The sequence below is a fragment of the Drosophila sulfurigaster genome, chromosome 2R (genome assembly GCF_023558435.1).
Source record: "Drosophila sulfurigaster albostrigata strain 15112-1811.04 chromosome 2R, ASM2355843v2, whole genome shotgun sequence".
In the NCBI taxonomy this organism is placed as follows: domain Eukaryota; kingdom Metazoa; phylum Arthropoda; class Insecta; order Diptera; family Drosophilidae; genus Drosophila; species Drosophila sulfurigaster.
Window position 1 is genome coordinate 26,052,188 of NC_084882.1, and position 13,225 is coordinate 26,065,412.

Sequence of the window (13,225 nt, forward strand, 5' to 3'; positions counted from 1 at the left end):
TTGGCGCTTCGAGCACGTATTCGCGGATACATTCATACAACAATATACGAGAACAGAAAAACCGAGCCAAGCCAAAAGCAATCCATCAATCCGTCATAGCAGACGCGCTCGCTTCGTTCGCGAATCTCGCGCGGCTCTCACCATATCTATGAAGATACAATAATAATAACAAAAGCATCGCGTATCCGTCGGATACAGATACAACAACAACAATAGATACAACAGATACAATTGCAACATCTCAACATGCTCAGTGCTGCTGACTTTGAACGATAATAACGAAAGATGGATGGGCAGCTAAGTGTTTTCACTGCCAGTGTTTTCATCGATGACGTTTTAAACTACACTCCAACATTCGCGCTGATGGATACCACAAAAATAACAAATTCGTCGTAAATGATCAACCGTCTCCTAAAATTAGATACAATCAATTGATCGTTTATAATCGATCCCAACCAGAACTGTGACAAATCGTGTGCCTGCCCGCTGCGGCTAATTGCGGCTATAAATTCGCCAAAAATTCAGTGAAACGACAGGTAAAACAGCGAATGCAACTGCGAACTCCACGTTAAACCTCAGGATATGCAAAACGGATTAACTTGACAATATGCGGGCTCGACTCGGTAATTAGCTAAAGGTCAACTCAAAGTGCTCGAAAATCGTTTCCGCCGCATAACAAAAACATTGTGAATTTACAACAACATTAATAAATTGTGAAGTGAAACACATTCAAATCGGTTGCACTTGTTTAACAACAAATAACAATTACCGTCGGCTAAAATTTTGTTCAAGTGAATGCAGCTAAACTGCGAAACTTCAAAGCAATTTTAAACAGAGAGCAAAGGTAAAATGCAAAATCTTTTTTTTTATCAAAAAACATAAATAAATACACATAGAGGAGTTCAAAGTGCGGGGAGACCTTGCAGAAAATTTTCTGTAGAATTTTTGAAGAAAAATAATTATTTATTTTACTAGTTCTCAAAATTAATCAAAGAATAAAACAATGTAATATTTTCATAGGATTTTAATATTTACTACAAATCAAAAATATCTAAAATTATTTGAAAATATAAAATCGAATATAAAATCTTTCAAAATTTTGAAAACAGAAAAAAAGTTGCCTTAAAATCTGAGAGACACAAAATTGAGTCATAACAAACAAAAACCAAGAATGAAAAGTATTTTAAACACAAACTCACACTAATGCGTTTAAATATATTTATACAAATATAGCTGAAACAAATGGGAAAATTTATTTAAACAGAAAGTTTAACAATTTGTTGAGAAAACAATAATTACTCAGACCAAACAAAAATCTTTTCGAGACTCTAAGAAAAAAAATAATAATAGCAACACTTAGAAATTAACTTTGCACTTTGGCAGAACTTAGTTTGCTTTGTAACTTGCTTAGTAAAATTAACTTTCAAACAAAGTTCTCGACTTAAAGACGTGAAAAATGAATTTGAACGGTTCTTAAAGAAATTGCCGTTGCATTATCGCATACTCCGATCAAATTGATATATTAAATTGAGTCCAGTTTCGAGGCTTCAATTAAATTATGCTGGGGTAAAGTTAAAGTTCTCTTCAGTGTTTGTTTCTGCTCAGCAGTCTTCTTGGGCGCTTCCAATTTGCTATTGTTGTGTTCCATTTTTGTTTTGGTTTTTGTTTCTGTTTTTTTTTTTTTTGGGTTGCGTGCGCGATATCAACGCAAAGAATTTTCACTTCATTAAAACGAATGCAGCCGTTTTTGAAATAATTAAGAGCCACAAAGGCGAAATGTCACCGCGAATGAAAAATGCCTAACAAGCAGCCAAACACACACACACACACATACGCAGTGGTATAATCTACCTACTATACATTTACTCGATATATTATATATACAATACATTGTATAATATCTAATACATATGTATCCGTGTGGAAAACCACGGCGTGGTACATAGAAATTGCGTGGTCTGCTTTGCCGTGCCCTTTCCTCTCCTCTCCTCTCCCTTTGCTGTCTTGACTTGCCCCTGATCCGTCCACATGGAAGTCATGCTGACCCGCTCGCAGTGGGCGCAACGAAACTCAAGTTTTTTCCTCTTTTTTTTGTGACTAAGAAGACGCATTGATATGGAACAGTCACACAACCTCAAAGGGTCCAACTACGAGTACTCCACATGGTCATAGGGAGTGAAGAATATTGCCACTTGATGTAGGTCACTTTCATTTGCATTTGCATTTCCTTTGCTCTCTCGCAGGGTGGTCGAAGGCAGATCAAAGCGCTGTTGCATAATGTGTGGACACAAAGGCTGCTGCCCGGCGAGTTAATTGGTCTCTCACAAACACAAACACACACAGAGAAAGCGCCTCAGACACACAGACATTTAGTACTATTTACTTAGGTTCCAAGACGAAAGTCCTCTGTGTGTGGATTCTTTGGCCACTGCAGTTATTGTTTGGCGCTGTCAGCGCTTTTATTTATGCCATCATCATTCGCATTTGGCCTGCGCCTCGAGCACACATTCATCATTGGCATTTGGAGTGGTTAGAGAGCCGCCAGGCGAGCCTTCTCTCTTTATAAGGGGCTGCAAATGTCATGATGATATTTTAGCTTTACTTATTTATATTTATAAATCAAAATACCAGAGTGCCCAAATAAAAAAATAATGTATGAAACACGCAAAGTTTGCCGCGACAACAGCCATAACAACAACTGCAAATAACTTGTTGTAGTTGCTGTTCTTCTTGTTGTTGTTGTTGTTGCTGGGGAGTCGTTGATCTATTGAGGCGACGGCAGCCATTTGCTTAACTTGTTTTTTTTTAATATTTTATGTGTAGGTACAATAAGTGCCGGGACACATTTATTTTCGACGAAAGGAGGCGCTTACATTACTTTCTAGCGTTTTGCCATTTGACGATTTGTTTGCTCCACACGCTGATAAATTCTGATTTATATCTGCAGTTCTAAATAATATGAGGTTCTAAGTCTCATTACAAACCAATGCTACATTTGCTATATACATATATTTGTTAAACAAAAATTAGAGCCTCATAAAATTTGTTGCAAAAAAAAAAAGGATTAAATGTAAATTGAATTATGTTATCTTAGACATTACAAAAATTCGTTCTTGGAAGCACCATTAGAAATATGATCACAACAAAATATAATAATAAAATTGGCGATACTTTTAACTGCTCTTTAACTTCTTTAAGCTCATCATTTCAAATCAAACATTAATATAAGGAGTATACAAAGTCTTACGAAGTAAGAATTTTATATACAAGCTGCTTACAATTACAATTTTTAAATAAAATCTATGATTCTATTTATAACTGAAAACCCCACATAATACTGAGTATAAGAAATTCACAACTTACTTAGTTATTTTAAAATTTTTAGTGAAACTATACGTATTCATTAAACATTTTAAAATTAAGTCTAACTTTTAAACAATAGAAATATTTACAAGCTGTTTAAATTAAAATAATACATCCAAGAGAGTTTCAGCAGTGTTGCCCTAACATCCTCTCTCATTCAGTCGATGTATTTTTAAATGACATTGAAAAAGCCGCAACAATTTATGGTAGCAATCTCTCAGAGTATCTGCTGCTCGTAGCCACATGCATCAATTAGTCCTCTCGGTAGCCTAGCGCAAAACATGTTGCACAATGTGTTGTTGTATTGCGTTGTCCTTGACCCTTGGTAAATATCATTATTATTGCTTGTGACAGCCACAACTATTACATAACAGATCATAAATTATGTGTTAAAGAGAGCACCACAGACAAAACCGCAAAAACTCGCACTACATGTATTTCGAGTACGTGTCAAAAGGTCAACAATGGCCGCTTGCAGTGAGAGCGAACAAGGAGGAGGAGGATCGAGCTGAGCTGTGTTCAATGGACGCAAAACTCAAAAACCAAATCAAAAACTCATAAAAATTATGAGAGAGCCGCAACCACAAGAGAGATGACAGGCGACAGACGAGGGTTAAAGCGAGAAACTGTAACAATAACCAAAGCGCTAGAGAGAGACAGCGTGAGTGAGAAAGACAAAGCAAGAGAAAGAAAAAAAACAGAAACCAAATAATAATATTTATGACTACTTTTATGAGGTGCTTACAAATTTTTATGAGTTTTTAATGGGGCCCACTTGCAATCGTGTGTGTTTGTCGTTCCTTTTGGCTCATTGTTATACAGTATATCGCACATAAGTCAAACAGAGAGCGAAAGAGCGTGAGTGAGTGAGCGAGTGAGAAGGGGAGATGAGTGTGACTGCGCGTGCGCAAATACCTTTTAGAATTGTACCTCGCTCTTTGTCGTGGCTTGTCTTTGGGCCTGTGGCAGTTTTTAGAAGCGGCGTGTTTACATATACACGAGCTACGCCCATGTTGACAACAAATATTAAAAATTATGATTTATAGCCGGGCCCCGACAATAACAACGAAGGCGAGAGCTGGAAATCTGTAATGTCGGAGCAAGTCAGCGACTCAGCGACGATGGGCGACAACAAGAGGGCGACATTTGTTAAAGAAATAACTGCTTAGGGTTTCATAATTAAGAGATGGTTGCCGCATGATGATGAAGTGCTTAGAAATGGATGACTGTTTCAAGTTGATGCTAGATTTGGGATTTAAATGAGAATGGGATTGATATAGAAACGGGGCAAACGGGAAAAATAAAAACAAACATAAGTAACAGCATGCGATTCTCACAGAAATATTTATTTAAGAAGAAATATATTTTTAAGTGAATATTAATTCTAAAATTTCATTTAAATTATGAAGATCTGAATAATCGACCTTATGAATGATAATAAAAAATTGATTACATATAAAGTGTAAACAGATTTGATACTCTCCAATATATTTGTTTAGCTCATTCCTATTCTTTTTGAAAATGTATTTATATATTTCAATTTGGAATTTATGATTTAATTAATTCATAAATATATTTCATACGAAGATATATTTCTATATTTCAACATGAAATTCATCTATTTAGATTTGTTTTAAGATCATAAATTCTCAAACTCAATATTTTGATTCCTGTGATTACAACGTAATTTCTTCTCTTTGTGTTTAAAATGCATCTTTTAAAATGATTTACTGTTTCAGGCTTTTGTAGCTAATAGCTGCAATTAGAAGCGGAATTAGCACTAGAAAGTAGATATAATAAGCAACCGGTTATTGTCTCTTAATAATCTTTAATAAGTAATACATTAAAACAGTATTGAAAATATAAACATTCCAGTGTAATGCGCACAGTTCATGACTCCCTTTAGCCTGAGTTAAATATCGATTATGCAAAAGTTAATCATCTTAATTACAATACGCTGAACCCTATACAATATATGAGGTCGAGGTCGGTGCGTCTAGAAAGTCTGTCATTGTCTTGCGAGTTTTCGTGAAAAGTCAACGAAAGTCGAAGAGGGGGAAAAGGAGAAACCCTTTTCAGCTGTCGCATTGGGCCCAAATTGATTTATGATGACATTACCCTGCTGCTAAAGAGGGATACATATACTTATAGAACTATATACTAGAGAGCTGCGCATGTGCAACTCAATTGCTGTTTATTTACCTGTGCATCAACAACAATTGGGAAACGAAATTCGTTATGCGGTTTAAGTTTCACTCCCGTTCGATGGGCATATTAAAACTGTTTATACAAAGATGCCCAAGGCAAAGCGATCAGAGACCAGAGAAAGAAAGGAAAAGAAGCGTAGTGAAGTGAAAAAAGGAAGAGAAAATAAAAATGAAAATGCGCAACCGCCACGCAGACGCCGAGAGACAAAGGAAACTCGCTCGATTTTAGAGCTGTGTTTTCGCTCCCTCGTCTCGTCTCCGTGAGATGTGTCGCTGCCCAAAAAGAATTGCCATAATTTATGGCTTTCTTATGGGGCGACAATCAGCAGCCGACCAATCTATGGCAATATTTATATATATAAGCATTTTGTACATATATTTTGTATTCTCCCTCACTGTTGATATTTATACTGTTGTTGTTGTTGTTGTTGAGAACGAGCCCGCAAATTCGGTTTGCGTTTTCATTATTCATGGATTTAATTAACACCAATTGAACCGCTTGTCGCGCCGGCTCGACTCTTTGGAAAACAATTTTCAAATACGAAATTATTTATTGCCTCTATTTAGTTTTTGAATTTTTAATTTACCGTTAAGTGATCGAAACAAATAAACAACAGACGCCGCGGCGTATTTGGCAGGCGAATTAATTGCAGCCTAAAAGATGCAACTGCTTCAGAGGAGAACATAGAAAATTACACTATCGAATTATTTATTTTACTCTCAATTATTGGTTTTCATCACTCTCATCATAGTTCTTGGCCATCGACAGGCAATTTTAGTTTGATCGTTTGACTTAATTCTTGTGTACAGAAAACATTTGCCAATATCCACAAAGAGTCAGGAAGGTCAATGTTGCTGTTGTTGTCTTGTCTATTTCGCTAAGCGTATAATTTCGATAATCGAACAGTTTGTATGTCAAGTTGGCCAGCAGTTTGACTATACTCATATATTGCCAATGGGCTAATTCAAAAATCGAAAAGATTTAGCCGAAAAAAAATAAGAAAAAGAAAAAAGAAACCGTTACAATTGCTTTAAACTGCATAATCGCCAATACCCAGGGCCGAATTCGAATTTACAGGAACGTTGCTCATCAAATAAATCTCTGTCGAGCGACGAGCTTTGCCTGCCCCATGCCCCATGCCCCAAATGCACCGTGCACCGTGCACCATGCACCATGTAGCATGCTGCATGCCAATGCCTCGCGCCTCAATACTTGTTGGCCAAGCTAAAGCCAAGGCAGGCCAGGGCCACATCCAAAGTCAGACTCAGACTAAGAGAGCCGATTTAATTTAAAGCTTCAACTCCTTTCATTTGGACAACATGCTAAAGGGTTAAATTGCCCACTGAATCAAAATTATTGGTTTCAAACGAAGCCAAAGCAGAGGAGCCGCAATAACAGAGCAACAACAAAAAACTATATACTATAGATACTATATAGTATCTACTTTAAGGGACTCACTTCCAGAGGTCGTTGCATTGTTTTTTCGGCCAATGCTGTTTTTTGTTTTGGTATTTCATCGTGGTGGGAATTGGCTTCCTACTGGTTGGACTTGGCCTGCTATTTGCCATTGCGTTTTACACATTTTTTTCGGCTTTGAGGCAACGAAGCCCGTCGATGGCTTGCTGTTTTGCAATCGTGGCTTCTTTTGTGTGGCTATCTCCGCTGCAACGTAACAAAAAAGAGGAAAAGAAATTCAAGTTTTTCTTAAACAACAAACACTGTCCGGCTTTTTGTTTGGTGTGGTGTGGCATGGCCACAAGTGCAGCACAAGTGTCCAGGCAACGAGAGTCACGAGTTAAGAGTCGAAAGCCGCGAGAGCCGCAAGTCGAGAGTGGGCGGGTCAGGCATTCCATCCAGACAGCGAGTGCCCAATGCCAGGCCAGGCGAGTGTCGTGCTGTTGTTGCAACGCGTTTGCTGTTGCCGTGCCACACCAAAATTGCATGCACGTAATGCCAATGCTTAGGCATATCCGCGCCTGCCCATCGGCTCAAGTGAAATCCACTCTTTCACCCTCAAGTGTCCAGTGAGCACACGGTTCCTGCTCCCGGAAACTGCCAACAACATCAGCAGCTCAGCAGCGACCAGCGACAGCCTGTAGAACAAGTGTGGCTGGCCAAATTGGGTTCTTAGCCGCTTCACCCAAAAAAATAATTGTAATAATACTGAACCCGAAAAATCACTTCAGGTGATTGGCCAATATTGCATAGGAATACTGGCCACACAATAATCATCTATAACAATGGCTGCAAAGCTCACTCAAAACTTGGTATTAAATGTTGCCCAAAAATGTGCAATCATTTCACAATATAATGTGCTTAATACTAAAGCAGCTTGGGTCAAGATGCTGCCTAACAATAGTTATTACATTTGTTTTTAGGGAGGCATACTGAAACAGTGAAATAGCAGTGTTGAAAAGTCTGTGTTATTCTTGAAGTAAGATAAGGTTTTGGTGATACAAAATTTTGTCTAAAGAAAAATTCATGACATTTTAAAGTGAGCTTAAGAAGAAAATTAAAATGATAGCAAACATTTCATCAATTATAATTGAACACGTTTCAAAAATTTTCTAAAACTAATTAAAAATAATTTTAATCAAATTTATGCTACAAAAAAGGAATATGTGTTATGTAGTTTTGTTTCCATCGCACTGCTATTTCAAAGTTCACAGCTGTATATTACATTTTTGATAACAAACAACTATCGGATATGTCTTATTTTAAATATTAGACTTTTGTATAACTTCAATTTGGTAAGTTCAATGACTTCATGAATTTAAATTTAAGATGTTTAATAAATAGTTCTAAAAATACTTACAAATAATTCTAGCAAAATATATAAAGCAAGTTACTGAACATTTAAATGAAGAGTTGCAATATTTATTTGAAATTTTCGATAACAATCCGTTAAAGCCGCGAACTATATCAAATGTTGCTCACAAATTTACATATCACACCGATTCGCCTTGAGCTTTTCTAATTTAAATATTAGACTCTCAGATTATGCAAAACTTGAGCCTGCATTAATATGTTAAGTTCAATGGCTCTTTTGCGTGGAGGAACAGCGACTCAGCCTCCTTCGGAAGTGAGCTGTAGAGAGCTGTAGATCGGGTAATGGGATCTGCAGCTGGGCGGGGATTAGCAGACTACACCTAGAGCCAAAGTGCAATCTGTGGTGCAGATCATGCTTAAAGCAAACCACTCAATACTACAACAACAAATATATAGTAAGCAAACTCTGTTGTGCTCTGTTTCATTTGCAGATATCGATCGCGAAAATGGATCCCGACTGCTTTGCCATGTCCTCGTACCAGTTTGTCAACTCGCTGGCCTCCTGCTATCCACAGCAGATGAATCCGCAGCAGAGCCATCCGGGCGCCAATGCCAGCAATGCGGGCAACAGCAACGGCGGCGGCGCGGGCGGTGCTAACGGGGGGCAGGGCAACTCGGGGGCAGCGACGCCGGGCAGCAATGATTACTTCCCAGCAGCGGCCGCGTACACGCCCAATTTGTATCCGAACACACCGCAGGCACACTATGCCAACCAGGCTGCCTATGGATTGGGTGGCGGTGGAGGAGGTGCGCCTGGCGGTGGCCAGGCTAATCCCGATATGGTCGACTATACACAGTTGCAGCCACAGCGATTGCTGCTGCAGCAGCAGCAACAACAGCAGCACGCACATGCGACGGCTGCAGTTGTGGCTCAGCAGCAACAGCAGCAGCAGCAACAGTTGCCACAGCAGCAGCAACAACACCCGCAGCAACAGCAACAACAGCAACAGCAGCAACAACAGTCGAGCATCAGCTGTAAATATGCCAACGATCCGTCGACGCCCGGTGGCAACAACAACAACAACAATAATAACAACAACAGCGCCAACAGCAACAACAACAACAACCAATCGTTAGCCAGTCCACAGGATCTCTCCACCCGCGACATCTCGCCCAAGCTCTCGCCCAGCTCCGTCGTGGAGAGCGTCGCCCGTTCCCTCAACAAAGGCGTCCTCGGAGGCAGCTTAGCCGCCGCTGCCGCCGCCGTCAGCCTGAACAACAACCACAGCGGCGGGGCAGGCAGCGGGGTGCCAGGACCCGGCAATGTCAACGTCAATGTGCCCATGCACAGTCCGGGGGGCGGCGACTCCGACTCCGAGAGCGACAGCGGCAACGAGGCGGGCAGCAGTCAGAACAGCGGCAATGGCAAGAAGAATCCACCACAGATCTATCCCTGGATGAAGCGAGTACATCTCGGACAGAGTAAGTAGACGTTTATTTAATATTATGTTTGAAAATTCCTGCTAAATTGGGGAATAATAACTGTGAAGCTATTTTAAAACAGCAAACGGAAATTATAAACAATTGCACATTAATATATGCTTACATGAATCGTAAATACTTTATCAATATTATCAAAACATAAAATTGAATAATTTACAAATCAAAATACATACTTTCAAACCTAGTGTATCAACCTACCAAGAAAACAAGACTAGGATTTTGAGGATGTACGAATTAGAACAGAAGATATAGACCTCTGAAGTGAGAATTAGTCAGTGTATATAAAATTCAAACATTTTTACTTCTTCCCAAAAATGTGGTAAATATTAAGGAAATAAAAACTGCCAAACTATTGTATATTAAAGGAACAATCCGACATAATAAATATAACAAACAAATAGTTGTGGAAAATAAAAGAGACAAAAGTAAATATTGAAATATTCGGAATATTCTATTATTCTATTATTCTATCTCACCTATTAAATGTCACAAAAAGGTGGCAAATGATTTTAATGCTAATTTCGATTAGTTACTCAAGTACTAACATCATCTTGTTTTCCTTACAAACATTGTTAACTCTTTGAATTCAAACAAAAGTATGTGATAATACTTAAGATTACTCTAGAGTTGTCCAAACACTCTTACAATCAAGTTTGAAGTATACGTTTGCTGCTCTTCAGTTGCCAGCTGATAATTGTCCAAAAAAAAACTTCTTCAAGTGACTCGATAATCTGTGAACCGATTTAGAAGAAACGCTCTCGAGTGCTAGAAATCGAAATCTGGCAGAGAACTTTATGAGATATTTAAGTTAATCAGTCATTCATTCAATTGCGAGCACTTGCTCGCTACCATTCGGTAGCAATACGGGAATGTGGGAAGAGTGTGCGGGGAGGGGAGCGTGTTCCAGCACCAAATTGTCTGGCAAACTGAGCGCGCGGGGCATCTTGTCAAAATACATAAACAATAACAAAATTTCCCTCACACTTCGACTTTCCCATTTTTCTTGCGGCGCTGCGTGAAAACTCGACCGCGAAAATCGCAGCGCGTGAAATTGTAAACAAACGTGTTCCCCCTCAAGTACGGGGCATGCCCCGGGTATCCCAATCCCAGCAATCCAGCAATCCGGCAACTGGCAACTGGCAACCGGCACCCGCGGCTAATGCCGACAGACTCCCACAATAACTCATAATACCTATATAGATACAGATACACTTTTAGCCACAGATACAGATACATTTTGAGATGCTGCTTTGCTGCTGCTCTATGCGTTTCGTCTTGATATGAATCTCGCACCTCTCGCTCCGTTTATATTTAAATTCTCCAAAATTGATGAAAAATTGTTGTGCCTGACGCTAGAATTCTATAGATACTAAGAAACAAAAAAAAAAACTGAAAAAATTTGTGAACGAAAAATTGTTGAGCGATTTTTCATCATGTCAGTGATTTTTCTTTAGCAACCTCCCGCCCCCAGCTCTCTATCCACTGTCTCTCTATCTCGCTCTCTCTCTCTTTCTTTTTGGAGACCTATTGACAGAGAAACTCACGACGAAGAAAGATTGACCCGAGTTATCAGGTGCATAGGTCTTGCATAAGTCTTCAGCTTGGCTGCAGCAGTTGGCATTTTTTTTTCCAAATTAAAAAAACTGTTCATAAAAACAATTTATAGTTATTTTTATTAATTTCAATCGAACGCCTGGCTGTCATCGATCAAACGCCTGACTGACTCATTAGCGGGAATGGTTCACAGGCGATTTAGCATTCAGTTTTTTAGCATTTCAGCTTTGCAATTGGCAGCGCTCAGTTGACAGTTGGCAGGCCTGTTCAATTGCAGCAGCAAGTTGGCAGCCTTTACTTATTCGTATTGGAATTCGCAATAATTGCAGCTCACAAAAGCACTTGACAACCCAAAATCACAACATGTCAGCCAATTAAAGAGTCGTTGAAAAGTGCCATGAACTGCATTCGCATTTGCATTGTAAACAAGAACAAGCTGGAAAAAAAAGCATTTTCCAATTGTGGAAAAACTCGTTTCGAATGGCAATCAATGGAGCGTATTTGTTATTATTTTTTATGTATCTGTAACTCATGGCAGCCAATATAGCAACAACAAAACAAGCCAAGCAAGTGGAGAAAATAATTATAGACAACTTGAAAGAGAAACAAAGCGAGAGAGAAAGAGAGGGAGAATGACCAAGATGCGTATTACATGTGCGCGTCTCTTCTGGGTAATTGAAGAACATGAATGGAACCCAATGATACACACACACACATGCTTTCAGCCATTTTTAACAGCGCGTTTCGCATTTGCATATTTTGCAGACCCCGAAAGATTGTGCTTGTATCTAATGTGCGAGCATGTGTAGATACTTTTCTGCATCGATGAGATTTAATTACATTCGCATTCACATTCGCATACGCATTTGGATTCATGAATGACCACCGCCAATTTGAGGCCATCAGCAATGTTTGCCCATTTGAATAGGGTGCCATTGATGACCAATATTAAATTATACGTTGAAGCTGAACATCGCAGTCAGTAAATTGTTAGTTAGCATAACATAATCATAGTTGGGTTGAATTAAGTGCGATGATTTGCAAGGGAATTACAAAAACAAACTCAGCGATAAAGATGACATGCTGTTGCATGTTTAACGAGAGATCCTTAACTTTGGATGCAAATCAAAATGCGATTGTGGAGTCAATAACCTCTTTTCTTTTTGCACCACATGTCGAAATTGTTGACCAATTATAAGGCGATTTTCTATAGTTGTTTCTTATCGCTTAACGTGCACAACTTAATTTTCGCAGAGGCAAATGTCTTAATTAAACCGCAATGTACGATTACAATTTGGAGTGGCCCCCAAACTCGAGAGAGAATGAGAAGTATTTGAAAGAAAATGCTTGCTATCAAAATGGCTTCAGGTGCCAAGCAGCTCAAATAATAATAATAATAATAATAATAACAATGAAGCGAGCGGAGAAGCGGAAGATGAAATGGGTTCGGGGCAGGTAACAGCAACAACAACAACAACACGACAATTACAACAACAGCATGTTAACAATTATGCAAATTTGAGTGCATGTTGCTGCGTCGACTGGAAGGTGCAACAACAGCAGCAGCAACAACAGCAACAAGAATAACAACTACAACTGCAGCTACAACAACGTTGATTGCATATAATCACGTCAAGTTTTTCTTTCTTACTAATATTTTGTGGCCAGCATATTAAAATAAACTTAAACGCCATCTTCGCAATTACGAGTTGCGCCGCACGAGAGAATAAGATCGTCAGGCGAGAACGAGAGAATTCTTCGAAACACCTCCCCGAAGAGTGTTCTCTCCCTCTCTCTTCTCCTCCTTCTCACTCTCTCTGCGCATTTG

The 13,225-nt window shown here is 39.0% G+C and overlaps 1 protein-coding gene across 1 annotated transcript in view; it reads left to right on the forward strand.

The window, feature by feature from the left end:
• LOC133837316 (homeotic protein Sex combs reduced) overlaps window positions 1-13,225 on the forward strand; it is a 31,933-nt gene continuing 18,708 nt past the window's right edge. The window contains exons 1-2 of the mRNA XM_062268028.1: window positions 1-844; window positions 8,832-9,822. Coding sequence (XP_062124012.1) covers window positions 8,847-9,822 — 976 coding nt within the window. The 5' untranslated portion in view covers window positions 1-844; window positions 8,832-8,846. The remainder of the gene's footprint in view (window positions 845-8,831; window positions 9,823-13,225) is intronic.